At 45.7% G+C, this 18,566-nt stretch overlaps 1 protein-coding gene across 8 annotated transcripts in view; it reads right to left on the reverse strand.

Moving 5' to 3' along the window:
• Positions 1-16,665, reverse strand: part of PCNT (pericentrin) — a 132,419-nt gene extending 115,754 nt beyond the window's left edge. For all 8 annotated transcript variants that reach the window (XM_053902928.1, XM_053902925.1, XM_053902931.1 and 5 more), the window contains exons 1-2: positions 16,500-16,665; positions 13,499-13,702 (exon numbers count right to left, since the gene is read on the reverse strand). In XM_053902928.1, coding sequence (XP_053758903.1) covers positions 13,499-13,702; positions 16,500-16,556 — 261 coding nt within the window. In that variant the 5' untranslated portion in view covers positions 16,557-16,665. The remainder of the gene's footprint in view (positions 1-13,498; positions 13,703-16,499) is intronic.
• Between the last annotated feature and the right edge of the window lie 1,901 nt (positions 16,666-18,566).

Genomic DNA, 18,566 nt, shown 5'->3' on the forward strand with positions numbered 1-18,566 from the left:
GGCTCCATGCTGACAGCACAGAGCCTGCTTGGGATTCTCTCTCTCTCTGTCTCTCTCTCTCTGCTCCTCCCCTGCTCATGCTTTCTCTCAAAATAAATAAATAAAACTTAAAAAAAAAAAAAACAACTAAGCAACTTATTGTATGTTTAAAAGCATTACTATTTCTCACACATACATTTCATCTCACCGTATGGTATTCAATAAGCTCATTAAAAACCCATAAAAGTGAAACTTCTAAAAATTTCCAAATGGGCAAAATAAAACAAAAACACTTAATCATGTTCAAAGAACAACTATGACATAAAGGCTCTACAAGGACTCATACTCTGCTGACACAGACACAGCTGCAAGGAAGGCCTTGTGCCTATAAGGTGTTCTGCTAGGTCGGAGGAACATGTGACTGTTGATCTCAGGGTTGTGAGTTCAAGCCCCACATTGGGTGTACAGATTACCTAAAACTAAAATCTTAAAAAAAAAGAAAAGAAATCTAATTAATTCCTCAGCAGATAGGAGGAAAATAATGATGGCTTCATCCTATACATGCTACTTTTTTTTTTAAGATTTTAAGTAATCTCTATACCCAACATGGGCTCAAACTCATAACTCTTGAGATCAAGAGTCACGTGCCCTACTGACTGAGCTAGCCAGATGCCCCTAACATGCCACTTTTTTTTTTAACCTATGCACATGAAAATTTTTAAGAATGTAATTAAAAAGTAATTTGTCCTGAAAAATAATAAAAAATTGAAAAGTTGTGAGTGAAGGTAAAGTCACACCACAGAAAAATGAATAGGCTTGACTATATATACATTTTAAAGCCTGGGAATCAATGGTCTACATATCTTTCTCAAGAAGTTAGAAAACCAAGAAAATCAAAACCAAACATACTTTAAAATAAACTACACATAAGAGCAGAAATCAAAGAAACATAGATATGTTACATAAAAGAATAAAGCCTACAGTTAACTTTTTATAAAAATAGTAAGCATTAACTTGTGGCAAGACCAACAAAGGCACAAATACTCACCTTTAAAAAATGAAAGGGGTGCCTGGGTGGCTCAGTCAGTTAAGCATCTGACTTCGGCTCAGGTCATGATCTCGCGGTTTGTGAGTTCGAGCCCCACATTGGGCTTTGTGCTGTCATGACAGTTCAGAGCCTGGAGCCTGCTTCAGATTCTAGGTCTCCCTCTCTCTCTGCCCCTCCCCCGCTCAAGCTCGCTCTCTCTCTCTCTCTCTCTCTCTCTCTCAAAAAATAAACATCAACAAAAAAAATTTTAGTAAAAAAATAAACAAAAATGAAAAGGGTCATCAATACTGACGCCACAGACACTGAAAACATTCCTATGAAAAACTTAATGCCAAAAATTGGAAGATTAGATGAAAGAACAAATTCTGGGAAAAAGCATTAGTGAATAGTTTGATAACTATCAAATAAATGGAGTCTGTAATTCAAAGCTTTCCCACAAACAAAACCTCAGTTCCCAAAGTCTTCACCATCTTACACAAACTCATTCACAGAGCAAAGGAGACCTCTCAGCTCCTTGGATAAGGCCAGCACAATCTCAACACTACAAGTACAGGTCACTCTGTCACAAAAATATATGCTTTCTTTGTATCAACTGAGATGATATGACTTTTCTCAGAGTCTGTTAATGAACTGCACTAATTTCTTTGAACGTCTGACCAATCTTGCACAACACTAAAATACACTCCACTCCACACCCACCCCAAACTGTTAAAATAGAGGAGGAAAAAAAAGACAGTCAATACAAATCACAGATGCTATGGAACAAGTAAAACTTACACATGTCACTACCGAAAAATATAAACTGAACAACTGTTTTAAACACAGCTCAACATATGCATGTTGAACAAATACATGTATAATGACCCAACAATTAAGTAACTAATTATAGCCTCAATAGGAACATCTGCACATGTACACCAAGAGACTTGTCTAAGAATGGGTGTAGTAAATGCCAAGTAACTGTAGAATAGACAAACAGATGGAAGCACATTCATATAATGAAATACCACACAATAACGAAAATGAATAAACAATAGTGTTTAACATGAATAAACCTCATAAACAAGACACCGGATAAAAAGATCCAGACTCAAGATATGCATACTAGATTATTCCATTAAAAGTTCAAAAACCTGGGGCGCCTGGGTGGCTCAGTCGGTTAAGCATCTGACTGGCTCAGGTCATGATCTCCTGGTTCATGGGTTCGAGCCCTGTGTCGGGCTCTGTGCTGACAGCTCCAAGCCTGGAGCCTGCTTCGGATTCTGTGTCTCCCTCTCTCTCTGCCCCTCCCCCCGCTCAAGCTCTCTCTCTGTCTCCCAAAAATGAGTAAACATTAAAAAAATATTTAAAAAAATAAAATGAAGAACAAAAAGGCAGAGACTGGAAAAAAATGTTTTAATAAGTAAATAAAGCAAAGTCTAAATGACCCATAGGATAACCTTAAACAATATGCAATATATAGATTTGAAATCACAAAGGGGGAAGAATGGGAAGCAACAAAAAGTATTTGAAAAATTGAACAAAAATTTTCTATATTTGGTGAAAACTAAACCAAAGTTTCATAAAGATCAACATATCCCAGGCAGTAGAAACACAAAGGAAACCACCCTAGGCACATCATGATGAAAGAATTTGAAACCAGAGATAAAAACAAAAGTTTTAAAAGTACCCCCAAAAAATTAAAAGGAAAAAAAGACTCTACAGAGGGGCGCATGGATAGCTTGGTTGGTTATGAGTCTGACTCCTGATTTTGGCTCAGGTCACGATCTCACGGTTCCTGGGATCGAGCCCCAAGTAAGGCTGTGCGCTGACAGCACGGAGCCTGCTTGGGATTCTCTCTCTCTCCTTCTCTCTCTCTCTGCCCCTCCCCTCCCTCATGCGCTCCTGCTCTCGCTCTTTCTCCCAAAATAAATAAACGTAAAAGAAAAAAGTTCTACAGAAAGAGGAATGAAGAATGACAGCAGATACCTTCAGAAACTATATGGGCCCAACAACCACGGTGCTGCAAAAAGAAAACTGTCAACTTCAAATTCTATATCCAGTAAAGATTTCTTTCAAATATGAAGGCAAAAACAAAGTCAGTGTCAGACTAACAAAAAAGCCAAGAGAATTCATCGGCAGACCTGCACTACAAAAAAATTTATTGAAAGGAAGCTCTTCAGACTGAAGGAAAAATGATACATGATGCAAAACTGGGTCTATACCAACAAACCAAAGCCCTGGGATTGGCAAGTATGTTGGTAAACATAAAAAGGTACCACTTCTTGCTTCTAAAAAGATAATAGACTTAATGTTTATTCATTTTTGAGACGAGAGCACGAGCAGGGGAGGGGTAGAAAGAGAGGGAGACATGGAATCGGAAGCAGCCTCCAGGCCCCGAGCTGTCAGCGCAGCTGTCAGACAGATCCCACAATGCAGGATTGAACCCACGAACTGTGAAATCATGACCTGAGCCAAAGTTGGATGCTTAACTGACTGAGCCACCCAGGCGCCCCGACAACAGACTTTTTTAAAAAAGAACGAGAAACATCACTACACACTGCTACGGCGTGACTGCCAAGATATGATAAGTGAAAAAAAACAAGATACAGAAATGTAAAGTATCCTGCTACTAAAGAAGCAGATAGTGAGAAATATATGCACATATTTGCTTCTATTTTTAAAAACGTAATAATAATAGGGGCACCTAAGTGGCTCAGTTAAGCATCTGACTTCACTTCAACTCAGGTCATGATCTAACGTTTGTAAGATGAAGCCCCACGTTGGGCTCTGCACTGACAGCATGGAGCCTGCTTGAGGTTCTCTCCTTCTTTGTCCCTCCTCCGCTTTGTCTCAAAATAAACAAACAAACAACCACACACAGACACAAATGAAAAAAGGGGAGCCTGAGTGGCTCAGTCAGTTGAGCATCTGACTCTTGATTTTGGCCCAGGTCATGATCTCAGGGTCATGGGATCGAGCCCTGCGTCGAAATCTCTCTCAACATGGAGCCTGCTTAAGACTCACTCTCCCTCTCCCTCTGCCCCTCCTCCGTGCACTAGCTCGCATTCTCTCTGTCTCTTTAACGATAACAAACAAATTGAAAACAAAATCTCCCTAAAACAAGAGAAAATAAAACAAACGAATATAAATATATTAAGTTTCTGGCTTAAACTATTTCAAGTGATTTTATTTATTTATTTATTTTTTAAATATTTATTTTATTTTTGAGACAGGGAGAGACAACATGAACGGGGGAGGGTCAGAGAGAGAGGGAGACACAGAATCTGAAGCAGGCTCCAGGCTCTGAGCTGTCAGCACAGAGCCTGACACGGGGCTCAAACTCACAGACTGCGAGATCATGACCTGAGCCGAAGTCAGATGCTTAACCGACTGAGCCACCCAGGCGCCCCTCAGGTGATTTTAAAACAAAGTAATTTGACTGCACATCACTGTGGAAAATACCTAAAGGACAAAAATGAGTGCAAAGTAATCGTAATTAGTAATAATGTTATTATAAAACTAGAAAGAGAAAGAAAGCCAAGTGAGTAATGATGTTAATGTCAGGAACATACATTTTTAATGTTAAAGGGAAATTTCAAACTTAAGTAGAAACTCTGTAATCATAAACTATGAACTCTGTAATCATACACTACTCTGTAACTCATAAACTATAAAACAAAACCTAACTATTCACTGACATGACCTTGAAACAATAAAACCCCTAACGTCTAGATCATGTTTCTGAACACTACTTCCCACTAGAGGAGCCAGGAGTCATGGGAAACGCCTGGCTCCAGGCCTGGGGCAAGAAATGCACCAGCTAACCAGCAACACTTTTTCCAAAAGCAAGGAAGCCATCACAGTGACTGCGGAGGATCAAACTAAAGATGCTCTCCCTTGTCAAAGATGGGAAAATCTGAGCAGCACACTAACAGACACAAGACTTGCTCATGACAAATTGTTAAACATAAGTGAATTTACAGTGAGGCTCAAGAAAGCCAGTCCAATGGTCATATGTGGAAAAGTGTAGCACAGCAACATGAGTAACTTAAAAGGAAAGAGTGATGCCTTTACCCTGCTTTCCAATCCAAGCCGGGCACCAGGGTAACCAGATAACTGATAAAGGGAAGTTCTCGTGCAACGTTACATACAATTAATAAGGAAGGAGGGGCAGAATTGAAATAGCAGTATTTTGTGCTCACTGGTGAAATAACAGTTCTCGGCAACAATCCACGTGGGCTACTGAAACCTGAGATAAAAAGTCCACGAGGACCTCTGAAGTAGACAAGCATGCAGATTGGGCCTCAAGCCACTGGTGACCACAACAACACAAGAGACTACCAGCTCTAATTCCTATTACAAAAATTTATGCAAAAAATGCATTTTTTCTTAACTATTACATCCAATCAAATAAGCAGAATGAAGAATGAAGTCATGGATGTAAGAACTAAGGCAGAAGCCAGGGAGCCCACATACCCTTGAGAGCAGCAGAGAGCTCTGATGCCCACCCAGCAAGGGGGCTCATCCCGCAGCACCCACTTCCTTGTGAGGGGATAACCAGAGTCCCTACCTCACAGCCTGGCTGACAACACGTACAACCATTTCTGGCACAAATTTTAAAAACAAATAAACATTAGTCATTATAATTCTAAGTAAAAATGTAATTGCTTCCATCTCTTATTATTAAAAAAAAAAACCCACACAACACAAAAAAATAAAAAACTAACGCCTCATCATACAGGTCACTGCCAGGTATCCCAGGAAGTAAAAAACAGAAAATAACATGAACCTTGTGCAAAATAATGCATAAATCCTTTTACAGTTATCTGGCATTCTGAAATGCCCTATCAATTGTGTAACTTGATCCATCACTGACCAGGCATCCGTAAATAAAGCACCCAGCACCTTCTTTTTTTTTTTTCTTTTTTTTTAATGTTTTTATTGTTGAGACAAAGAGAGACAGAGCATGAGCAGGAGAGGGGCAGAGAGAGAGGGAGACACAGAATCCGAAGCAGGCTCCAGACTCTGCGCTGTAGCATAGAGCCCGCCATGGGGCTCGAACTCACGGACCGTGAGACTGTGACCTGAGCTAGTTGGATGCTTAACCGACTGAGCCACCCAGGCGCCCCTGGCACCTTCTAACCCAGGCCCATAGTCAGTTAGATGGTCACAAAATGCAACTCTGTTTCTCTATTAGACTGAGCTGACCACAATGAGGAAAGCCAATCTCTGGAAGTCTGACTTCAAACTCCAGACGGAACGACTTGAGCCCCACTGCTCCCCCAAGCACCCCAAACGGTTGAGGTAGCTCAGAATAAACTGAACTGCCCTACATTAAGAAAACTAGGTCACAGCAATCAGTGCCTCCACTAAAAATGGAATGAAGCTGCAGACAGAGGGCTTCGGGACCCTGACCAGGAGGACCCGGCAGGGCTGCCCAGGGAACCACAACCCCGCCCTCGGCCACTGCGCGGGAGCCCAAGAAGCCAGCGGCCAGCGCAGCTCGCCTCCTGCTTTTCTGACCCAGCGCTCTGCAGACTCAACCCCACCCCTGGCTCCCCGGCGAGAGGAGGGGAAGGCATCCACTCAGACACATCAAAATGAACCCTCGATGCAAGAGGTAATGCCCAGCCTTGGAACTTGACATTAACCAGGACATTTCCCTTGAAGCAGACAAGAGGTCGGCAAACTAACAGTGACCCCTCTGGCAGGGAATGCCAGGACACAGAGCTGGCCGAGCCCGAAGCTTCCCCACCTCCAGGCCACGTCCATCCACGACGTCTTGCTCGTTCAGAAGCTCTTCCTCCAGCTTGAGCCTGAGCCTCTGAATTTCAACCTGACCCTGATCCACAGGCAAATATATTCTGTCCTTTAAAAGAAAAGGTAATTCTTTTTTTTATACTCTAAGAACACAAAGGTCCACGCACTCCATTCCTGCCACCGCACCAATCAGACTTCAACAGCCTTTCCCTAAATATGACCTTCAGATTTATCACGCTGTCCCTCCTATTACAGTTGCCTATTATGGACTGACGGTGTCCCACAAATTCCTGTGTTGAAGCTCAACACCCCCTTGTGACAGCAGGGCCTCGAAAGAGGTGATTAAGGTTAAATGAGGTCACAGGGTGGGCCTGGTCCAGCAGGACTGGGGTCCTTCTAAGAAGAGGAAGGGACACCAGTGTTCTCTGTCAGGTGAGGATGCGTGGAGAAGGCAGCAGGCTCCAGGCTCCAAGCTGTCAGCACAGAGCCCAATGCGAGGCTTGAACTCATGAACCATGAGATCATGACCTGAGCTGAAATCAAGAGTCAGATGCTTCACATTAAATCAGACTGATTATTTTTTTAGCCTTAAGAGCCAAGGGAATTTGCCTACTCGGATTTGGACTTGCTGGGGATCCATTACCCTTCGTTGTTTCCTATTTCTCCCTTCTGGAGTGGGCTGTCTATCCCATCCCTGTTCCACCACTGTGGTTGGGAAGCATGTAACTTTGGTTTCACAGCCTCACGGTGGGAGAGAAATTTGGCCCCAGGAGGAACCCTACCTCAAGTCTTACCCATATCTGATTTAGATGATATCTAGATGAGAAAGAATGTTGGAATGAGTAACGATCTCTGGGGCTGTAGGGATGGGGTAAATGTATTTTGAATGCAAGAAAGATGAATTGGGGAACCAAAGGAGAGAATGTTATGGACTGAAGTATATCCCCCAAAACTCTCATGTGGAAGCCCTAATGCCTATTGTCACTGTATCTGAAGACAGGGCTTTTGGGGCGCCTGGGTGGCTCAGTCGGTTGAGCGTCCGACTTCGGCTCAGGTCACGATCTCGCGGTCCGTGAGTTCGAGCCCCGCGTCGGGCTCTGGGCTGATGGCTCGGAGCCTGGAGCCTGCTTCCGATTCTGTGTCTCCCTCTCTCTCTGCCCCTTCCCCGTTCATGCTCTGTCTCTCTCTGTCTCAAGAATAAATAAACGTTAAAAAAAAAAATTTAAAAAAAAAAGACAGGGCTTTTAAAGAGATAACAGGATGGGACTATAATCCAATAGGACTACTGTCCTTTGAGGAGACCAGAGAATACTGCTTTCCTGCCCTCTCCCCACACAGGAGACCACGTGAGGACACAGCAAGAAGGCAGTCATGCACAAGTCAAGCAGAGAGCCTTCGCCAGAACCCAACCCTGAAGACGTCCTGCTTCCAGAACTGAGAGTCTGTTGTTTAAGCCACTCAGTCTGCAGTGTTCTGACAGCTTGAGTGACTCACACACTGCCTTTCAATTTCCCCTACCTCTTCCCTCCACTTCTTCCAGCTGACCTTCTCTCTCCTGCCCCCCATCCGGCCCCAGACCCCAGGGGCTCTCACCTTCATTCCAACTCACACGCCGACTGTGGCAGAGCCGCGTGAGCTCACCAGGAGAGAGTGAGACACCTAGCTCCAGCCACCTGCCATCCTCGGCAGTTCGATCCCAGCACGTAAGTACACAGCCCCAGAATCCTTAATCCTCACTCCCGTGGGAAACCCCTTTAGCAACGGGAGTACTGTTTATGCACAGTGCCTTCTGCCTTCAGTCCTCCAAACTCCACTCACCCCCAAAGCTACTCAGGTCAGCACCTTTCCCTCACCCCCTTCCCTGAGGTTGTTCTGTCCGTGGGTAATACAGTTAGGGCCTTGTTCAAGTCTGCATTCCATCCTGGGATCCCTCATTCTCCAGATGGCTTTTTTGTTTTTTTAATTTACATGCAAATATATTTTGATGTTTTAAAATTTACATGTTGATGAGGTGTCTGAGTGGTTCAGTGAGTTGAGAACCTGACTCGATTTCAGCTCAAGTCATGATCCCAGGGTCGTGGGATCAAGCCCTGCGTCAGGCTCCACGCTGACTGTGGAGCCTGCTTAAGATTCTCTCTCTCCCCCTCTGCCCCTCTTCCCACTTGCGCACTCTCTCCCTAATAACATAACATAAAATTTACACGATCACACAGGGCAGTTTCACTGCCCTAAAAGATCCCTGCTTCACCAACTCTCCCTCCACCAACTTCCGGCATCCACTCATCTGTTTACAATCTGCACAGTTTTACCTTTTCCAGAATGCTACACAAACAAAACCACCCAGTGTACAGCCTGTCAGACTGGCTTCTTTTAACTCAATAATAGACATTTAAGGTCCCTCCATGTCTCTGTAGGTCCTGAATGTTCATTCCTTTGTATTTCTGGATTGGAGCTGCTGATAGGAATGCAAAATGGCAGGACCACTCTCTGGAAGACAATTTTTGGCAGATTTTTAAAAGGTTAAATTGAGGTGCCCAGGTGGCTCAGTCAGTTGAGTGTCCGACTCTTGGTTTCAGCTCAGGTCATGATCTCAAGTTTGTGAGATTGAGCCCCATGTCAGGCTCTGTGCTGACAGCCCAGAGCCTGCTTGGTATTCTCTCTCCCCCTCCACTCCCCAACCCCGCCTCCACTTGCATGCGTGCACGCGCTCTCTCAAAATAAATAAAATTCAGAAAAACAAAAAAAAAAGGTAAATACTTGCCTACCACAGGGTCCAACCATACCACTCCTAGATAGGAATGAGGTGGTAGGGAAGAGAAAGTAATGAACTTGAATATGGCTCTGATTTTTAGAATCTTAGTAATGTTTCCCTTACTCAAAAAAAAAAAAAAATTAAATAAAATCCACCTGGACGTAAGAAGAACCAAAATAGAAGACAAACAATAAAACAAAACCATGTTATAAATGAATAACTATAATGAAAAAATTAAAAAAATATATATTTAAAAAATTAACTTATACAACTTTGGAATGCTAAACAACAAACTTTGGGATAATAAAGACAAAAAGAACTAGCACTGAACAACAAGGGTTTGTTTAAACTGCACAGGTCCATGTACCCACAGACTTTTTTCAATAAACACAGGGTGGGCGGCACTGTAAATGTATCTTCTCTTCCTTGTGACTTTAACATTTTTTTCCCAAGCTGACTTTATTATAAGAATACTATATATGATACAGAAAATACACAAAATATTTGTTGACTGTTTTATTATGTCATCATTAAAGCTTCCAGTCCACACTAGGCTATTAGTAGTCATGTTTTGGGAAGTCAAAAGTTATAGGCCGATTTTCATCTGTGTGAGGGGTCAGTGCCCCAACCCCCATGTTGCTAAAGGGTCAACTATATATTCAAATATCCCACTCTAGTTAGTAAATCTGTTTTTCACAGTAGTGAGGATTAGCAATCCTCAAACTAATGTGCATATATTTAAAGATTGAGAAAGTAAGTAAATATATTGTAGCGAAGATACTTTCACTATTGGTAAAAGAAATTAAGATTAAGAAGAGGGAAGGGGCGCCTGGGTGGCGCAGTCGGTTAAGCGTCCGACTTCAGCCAGGTCACGATCTCGCGGTCCGTGAGTTCGAGCCCCGCGTCAGGCTCTGGGCTGATGGCTCGGAGCCTGGAGCCTGTTTCCGATTCTGTGTCTCCCTCTCTCTCTGCCCCTCCCCCGTTCATGCTCTGTCTCTCTCTGTCCCAAAAATAAATAAAAAAAAAAACGTTGAAAAAAAAAAAGAAGAGGGAAAAAGCTAGAATGAACCCTGTGACGTTGGTTAGGAATTGAAAATACTAAAGTGAATTCGTGATTTTTATTATACATACAGATTGACAAAGAAATAAATATAGAAGTGTACACATACAGGTATTTATCACCTAGCTCTGTTGAAATAGCCCAGAAGCCAAAGACACCCCAACAGCAATAAGCACAACTATCACCCAGATGTTGGTTTCTAAACATCATTCTCCACTAAAAGAAACCAGAGCTCCTTGAAGAAATATCTGATTACAGGGCTGCTGACAGGGAAAGGATAAAATAACCCTGGAAAATCTTGGTGCCAGAATGTAAGGAATTAAGGTGCCAGAAACAACGAGGACATGGTAGAAGGACAGGTACCAATTCAAAGGCACTCCCAATGGCCAATCTATGTATTTCAGAAACAAAATAAACACTGACATGGTTGATATGATAGATTAAAACCCGAAGAATAAAAATCCCTGGGCACCTGGCTCAGTCAGTAGAGCATGCAACTCTTGATCTTGGGGTCATGAGTTCGAGCCCTATGTTGGATGTAGAGTTTACTTAAAAAAGAAAAAAAAGAAAAAGAAAAATCCCTATGTCCATACTGATATAGTGAATAAATACCCGCTGGAGTGAAGTGACAGTTCCTCCTTGCAGCAGAATGTCAATTAATACACAGAGATAGAACGATGGAAACAAAGTCATCATGTGGCCAACACCACTACAATAAGTGCTGCAAGCAAGAATCATCTATGGAAGCTAAAATTAGTGGAGCAAAGCATGATGAGAAAAAGGGGTTTGCGGGGTCTCTAAGTATCTCCACACAATATACTCATGAACTCCAAAGTTAAAAACAGTATTTTTCTATCAAGAGAAACCTGGCAGGTCTCACCTTAACTAAGTGATCAAAACTGGCATCACCTGTAGGGAGACACGTCGAATACCAATACCAAGTGCACTGAGCAGGGAATATCACCACTTCTACAATGTTCTTGCCAAAATTCACAACATGATTTTAATCAGGAGGAAACATCAAACAAACCCAAACTGACAGGCATTCTACCAAACGACTAGCTAGGACTCTTCAAAGACGTCCAACTTATAAAAGACTGGACCACACTAAAGCAGCATGGGCAGTGAGATGCAACACAGAATCCTGGACCAGAGAAAGGGCATTAGTGGGACAGCGGGGGAGATCTGAATGAGCTTTATTAATTAGCTCATAGCATTGTTCCAGTGTTAATAGGAACCAATTGTAATAATCGTCCTGAAAATACCAGATGTTGACATTCATTTCAAGAAGCTAGGTGAAGGGTATCTACAAACTCTAAGCTAATTTTTGCAAAGTTTTTTTGTAAGTTGGAGATTATTTCAAAATGAAAAGCTAAAATACATAAAACATTTAATATAAAATAAAAAGACTTCCTGGCGCCTGGGTGGCTCAGCCAGTTAAGCGTCTCTTGATTTCAGCTCAGGTCATGATCTCACGACCATGGGATCGAACCCCAAATCGGGCTCCACGCTGAGGATGGAGACTGCTTAGGATTCTCTCTCTCTGCCTCTGTCTCTCTCCCCTGCTTGCATGGATAAAAAAAGTGTATTTAAAAAGTTTTTTTAAATGTGTATTTACTCAGCGACAGAGAGAGCACCCATGTTCATGGGGGTGGGGGCAGAGAGAGAATCCCAAGCAGGCTCCTCACTCAGCGCACAGCCCAACATGGAGCCCCATCTCACAACCATGAGATCATGACCTGAGGCAAAATCAAGAGTTGGACGCTCAACCGACTGAGCCACCAAGGTGTGCCCCCTGCCAAAAAAATGTTTACTATAAAAAGACTCCTCTGACTTGCAAGTAAGAATAAAATTAATAGCTGTTAACTATAACTTACAAGCTTTTCTCCTCAAGGAGCCTAGGAGAAAACACACAGAGAAAAAGCACTGGGAGTAAACTCTCAGTCCTCCCAATGTGGCTTTTACTCACGCAGCTGTGATGGAGACAGGGCTGCTGAGAGCTGCCGCCCAGTCCCGAGACCAGCACAGAGGATGGTGGTGAACTTCAGGCCCACACTGGAGGAGGCATGAGCTGGGCTCAGGCTGGCCCAAAGGCTGGGCTCCCAGAGTGCTGGCCTGCTGCTCCCCAGACGAGGGAGTACAATAGCTACGTCTTTCAAATTCTCAAAAGAAGAATTCCAGATGTGTCGGTAGAATATCAGAGACTTTACAGGCTGGAATTCCACTTTTCCAACAAAGCAGGCGAGACACGCTGTGAGTTTTCGTCAAATGCTGCCCTCAGCCACCAGTATGTCAGCTCATTCTAGCAAACACCCAAACCTACACCTGCTCTGTTGCACACAAAATCACAATTCAAAGCCCCTCAATGGTAATGCACAGAAAAAGTCGCAAGGAGAGCCCAACTACAGGTGATTAGGGGGCCACGCGGGCCCAGCATTCTCAGTGTGCACATCCACTAGTGGGCCACACGCACCCCTGTAGTTCACAGGGCCTCCAACAGAGGATGGTGGTGCCTCCTCCAGCAAGATGCCCTTTCTGCACCACTTCACCCATTCCCTCTTCATCCCAAGTTCAGAAAGGAAACGAAAAAAAGCAATAAGTAGGTGAAGGAATATTATGGTTTAAGTGTGCAAAGAAATCCCTGTCAAAAAGGCTGATACATAGAGCCACACCAGAGGAACTCACACTTCTAAGACTTCCATTACCAAAGCAAGACCCTATACTGACACGTGCCTTCAAACAATCCCCAATCACAAAACAGAAAACATTTACTAGGAGTAAAAACACAAAAACATATTCCCCTTGTGTAAAAGTGGAACGCTCTTTCCCCACCTTTGACAGGCGAAAACAGACCAAAGTCATGCGCAACAACTAGAAGCTAAGCAAGCTGTTAATGCACAGTGCTGAGTAAACCTACCTGAGCTGCTCCTGCCCCATCAGGGGTGTCGCTGCACGATGTGTTTTTGCAAACGTCCCCTCTTCCCAGGAGTCCACCATCTTCGGTGGCTACCGGGCTCTCCTCCTGGACAGGCGCATCGACAGCCGGGCCCTTCCTCTTCGCCGTCTTTTTCTTCGGATGCGCACAGTCACCTTTTGTTTTTCTCTGTCGGAAGTGAGCAAGCTGCGCAAAAACGTAGAAAAGTAGTAAAGACAAAGGTAACCAAGAAAAAAGTAACAGAACCACAAAGCCAATGAGCTGGTGGGGAACATGAGGCTCTGGGGCTGGCTCAGTGTGCTCAGCCAAACCTGGCCAGACCCACGTCAACCAACAGATCCCTGTCCCACAAACTCTGCCTTCATTAATATCTGCGATGCTAGCATTTAAGTTCAGAATTCTTTTCAGAGTCTAACAATGACGACTGTTAATTATGCCTATATACAGACAGAAAAAAGCAATACAGCCAACTGGCAGAATAGCTTTCCTAGCCCCTGGAAGTTTACAGAGAAATAAGATTTTAAAAAAACAACACATCTATTTAAAAGACTGATAGCTTAATCAAGGCATGCTTAAGGTTTAAAACTACACAAACGCTAAATCTCTTTTTGCCCCCATTTTCCCCCAATCGAGAAAATATATAGCCTGGCCAAAACTTCCTAGCCACAGATTCTGAGACAAGGTACAGAAATAGCAAAAAATTAATTAAGCCAGGTCAATCTAAGATCCTCCTTTATGGAATCAGATGTTCTATTTTTCACGACACAGCTCACCAATGCACCAGGGACCTCCACAGAATGTCACCCATCAGAAGGCACAACCTAGGCTGTTCAGTCCCTCAAACTGAAGGGTTTCAGACTCCGTTCACACGTCTCCCACTAACACCTTATTCAAAGGTATGAGACCTAACATCACTCTTTCATATGGGGGCATCGGCTCCTTCAAATAACAACTGTGCTCATAAAAGCAAATGCATTTAACAAACATTTGCATAAGTGTAACACAAAAGCACACTTTCGCAGACGCAGAAAAATTACATAAGGTCCTTTACGTGAGAAAAACCTTGTCTCCAGAACAGTCAGCCTTCCAAACCAGCCCCATGTTCATCATTTTATGCCTTGCTCCATCAACTCTGGCTGTCCTCAGGTTCCCTCCTGCATCACCATCCTTGACTCTAGCCTGGGGTCTCCCAACAAGAGGTGCCCATTTCCTCCTGCAACGAGATGATCCTTCCTCATCACCCTCAACACTCTTTCAAACACATTTATGCATGCTTACAAACCATGACTAGCGCCGGGAAAACGCACATCAAATATTAAACTCTGCCTCATTTTCATCTCCTGGCTCACGTACATGCCTGGGCGCCAGCACATCCCTCTTCAAACACCACTCACAAGTTTCCTCTCCCAAGAAGCCTGAATGAGGCCATTCTGTCCTCTGCCTGTCACCTTGCCATTAGATGCTGCTACCCCATCACTGTCTCACATCAGTCACTATGTGTTCTGAATGGCCTCTTTAATGCAGCGGCCCTGTGGTTCCCTCAAAAGAAGAAACTAACACTGAATATTTCCTACTAGCTGGTCCATGTGAAATTCCCAATGTCTGGCCACTCTGGCCCCAAACACAACAACTTACCATGGCTCCACCTACCGATCAGGTAACATTGCACAGACTCTCATTCATCCCTTGACAGAGTGGGTAGGTAACCTCCTCCACAGCTGGGGAAGGGCAGGGAGTTACAGCCAGTGTCTGCTTGCTCCACTCTGCCTCTACAGCCAGGGTCTTTTCAGCTTACAGTTTAATCCCCACAATATACCCCCCAAAACAGCAAGTACCAGTTTTATGTGAAAACTGGGGCAGAAACAAGGCAACAAAAAGCATCCCTGGAGACAAGTGACTCTATGACCAAAGTGAGCTCCCCAGGGCATCCACAACCTAGGAATGCAATACATCCCAGGATATTCTGTCCAGGTGTCTGGAGATTACCTAGGAAGCCCAGCATGAGGGACCGGCTCCAGCAGAGCCCCTCAACCCTCACCTGCTCAAAACGTCCACTTGGGCCCCAAACAGCAACTGGGCCAGAACAAGCATTTCTGGACCCCACGGAATATTAGACAGGTCGGCAAAAGATGTTCTGCAATATAAACATGTGTTCCTAGACTGCCACTCGAAGACTTTTCTTTTGAAGATTAAAAAAAAAAAAAGGTGCATAATTCCCAGTAAAACGAAAGTCTGCAAGTAGTTTTAAACAGATGGAAGTGAATGAGCCCTAGGGAGAGCGTCTATGACGCCCACGAATGCAGGTGAGTCACAGGCCCTCTTAGTCCTCCAAGAACCCTGAGTTCTGGTGAGGTGGAGCCGCGGCAGGTGCAGGTGTGCACAGGTGAGCAGATGTACAGGTGAGCGGTTGTACAGGTGCGCGACGTGCTGGCTGTCTATGACAACGAGGACGCGCGGTGCGGGGGCACTGCCGCCCCCCTCACTACCAGCCCGTCCTTCACGTTCTACTGGGATCGGAATGTTGGCGGGCGGTCCGGGACCGCGCGTTCCTAGGCCACCAGCATCCACCGGGGTGCCACGGACACTGGCCGAGACTCCACGGCGACTCGAAGGGCTGCAGCGCCAGCTCCTCCGGAAAGGCGGGAGGGCGCGGCCAGGCCCCGCCCCGCTCGCGGACGCAGCCCCGCGATTCCCGGCATGCCCCGCGCCCGACCCCCGCGCACGCCCCCGCCCCACCCCGCAAGTCCCCAGCCGGTGATTGGCTGCGACCTCGACAGGGGCGGGGCCGGGCAGAGGGCGGCGGATTCAAGATGGCGGCGGCCAGGAGGCGACTTCCAGTCGAGCCGGCGGGAAGGGCAAGACTTTGGCGGTGGTCCCCGCCTGACCGCGACCGCTCCTAGTAGGAAACAACAGCGGTCACCGGAACCTTCCCCGAGAAGCCCGAGCTGGGACAGCGGGAGGAGGAAGAGGCGCTATCGTTTACCTTCGCTCTCCCGGCCTCCACCTTTCTTCGCCGCTGCTCTTGCTCATCTTCGTCCATCTCCCTCCCGGAGGCTCCTCGCGGAGCCCAAGAGGTGACGGGGTCAACACGCCGCCGCCTTCACTCTATTTACACTCCCTCCCCCTTGTCTGGGCTGCCCTCCCCCCGCAACAACTGTCACGCAGACGTGGGTCTGGCGCCGCCCCCGAGTGTGCGCCGTCTGCCCCGCTGCCAATCAGAGGGCTGCGTTCTTGCCCTCGCGCACGCGCAATCAGAGCTGTGCGGCCCGGACGGAGCTCCGCCCATGTCGACCTCTGGCCTCCCACTGGCGCGTTGTCAATACCACCTCCCAGCAGGACCAATGGCGGAGCGTAGAGGCCTCGGAACGCTCTGTGGTTGGTCGGTTTTAAAGGGGTCTAGCTGTCCAATGGGTGGGCGGCGAGCGCTGGCGCGGGGACCAGTTGGGGCGCGCGCACCTGTTGTACACGGGGCTGCACTAGCGACTCGAAAGGCCTCTAGGCGAGTGTGGCTGTCAGCCTTTGTCCTTGGTCGTGTTAGTGGGGCGTTAGACTTGGCCGTTAGGAAGTTTAGGCCGGCCCCACAGCCCCTTCTTTGAGGGGGCTGAGAGGCCGCCCACAGGCGTGTCCCCCGGGAGCTACTCGGTGAGCGCCAGGGAGTCCGGGAGGCCGCGACTTCGCGGGCTGAACGGCTGATCTCGGGGCTGCGGTTGGCGTCACACGTCTTGCCCGCACTGCCCGTCCTAGAGCCCCCTCACTTTCAGCCAGGTCCTCGGTCCTCAGGGGTGGGAGCCCGGGTCACCTTGCCCTTCGCCTCCCGGGACGCTGTTTCTGTTCGTTTCCCAGTCGCAGACCGCCAGCCAGACCACTTGGATTTCATTGCTCTGCGTCCCTCCCCCGTCGTATGACTTCACTTCTCTCTGTTGCCTGTTGATGCCTGGGAATCCGGGCCACGGCGTCCAGCGTTGCAGGGACTGAAGGCACTGGGAGTGGTGCCACTTCCGGACCTGTATTTTTCTCAATGGGGACACAGTACCGTATCGAGGTCTCTGATTTAATGCGTCTGCCGCCAGCTTGCAGCTTCTGGGTAGTGCAGCATAGGATTTGACCAGTGGGACAAATCTGGCACCTCTGCCACGAAGCAGCCCCCTGGATCAGAGTATTAGGAGGGACCCTGTGGTGGAGAGAGGGACAGGCTGAGATCCTGAAGCGCAGGAAAGGCTAACTTACACATGTTTATTCCTGTTAGGACAGTCTCTGGAACCCCAGCATAGAAGGGGCTCCCTAGGGCCAACTTGCCAAGTGGTCTTTAGCCTCCTTGAGAAAATTTTGGTGAAGATGTGATTTTAAGTGATGCTGTAATTGTACCCAGTTCCAGATCACCAGAAAAAGAGCTGGTTCAGTGAAAATCAAAAACAGTCTTTCAAGTGGAAAATGATTAAGGCTTGGAAACATGTGGGTCAATCATTTCAAGTGTATTGTAAACAGTCGTTAAAAAGGAATCTTGTACTTCCTGCTCAATTTTGCTGTGAACCTAAAACTGTTCTAAAAAATAAAGTCTGAAAAATAAGTAAAAATAAATAAAAAATAAAGTCTGTTAAAAATTTAAAAGAAAAAAAAGGAGTATAACTTTGGTTATGAATTCATGGTCTGTGGGAATCCAAAGTCTCATGAGACCATTGTTCCTTAGCTTCAAACTTCACTTGAACCTGTTTGTCCAGTTAAGGAAACAATGCAAGGTTTTTGTTCCTAGCCCACAATTTAACAATCAAATGCCGTTGGTGTAATCAAGCTCACTGGAAGCTGATAAACTAGTTGACGATAATCCAAAGCATCTCCCTGCACCCTGTAGCATAACTGCACCAAGTGGTGATCCTGTTTGCCTAAAGGGGCTTAACATCCCCCGTCTCACTTTAACCTTTTCTTATCACTGTTGGAATATCCCATTTACAGTTAAAAGGAAGATGAAAGCATAGTGCCCCCCCTCCCACCGCTTTGAGTCTGTAAATAGAACAGCAGCACCACGTTTCGGTGGCAGGATTAGGAAACTGTA

The sequence above is a fragment of the Panthera pardus genome, unplaced genomic scaffold (assembly GCF_024362965.1).
Source record: "Panthera pardus isolate Hobbes unplaced genomic scaffold, ASM2436296v1 HiC_scaffold_16, whole genome shotgun sequence".
Taxonomy (NCBI): Eukaryota; Metazoa; Chordata; class Mammalia; order Carnivora; family Felidae; genus Panthera; species Panthera pardus.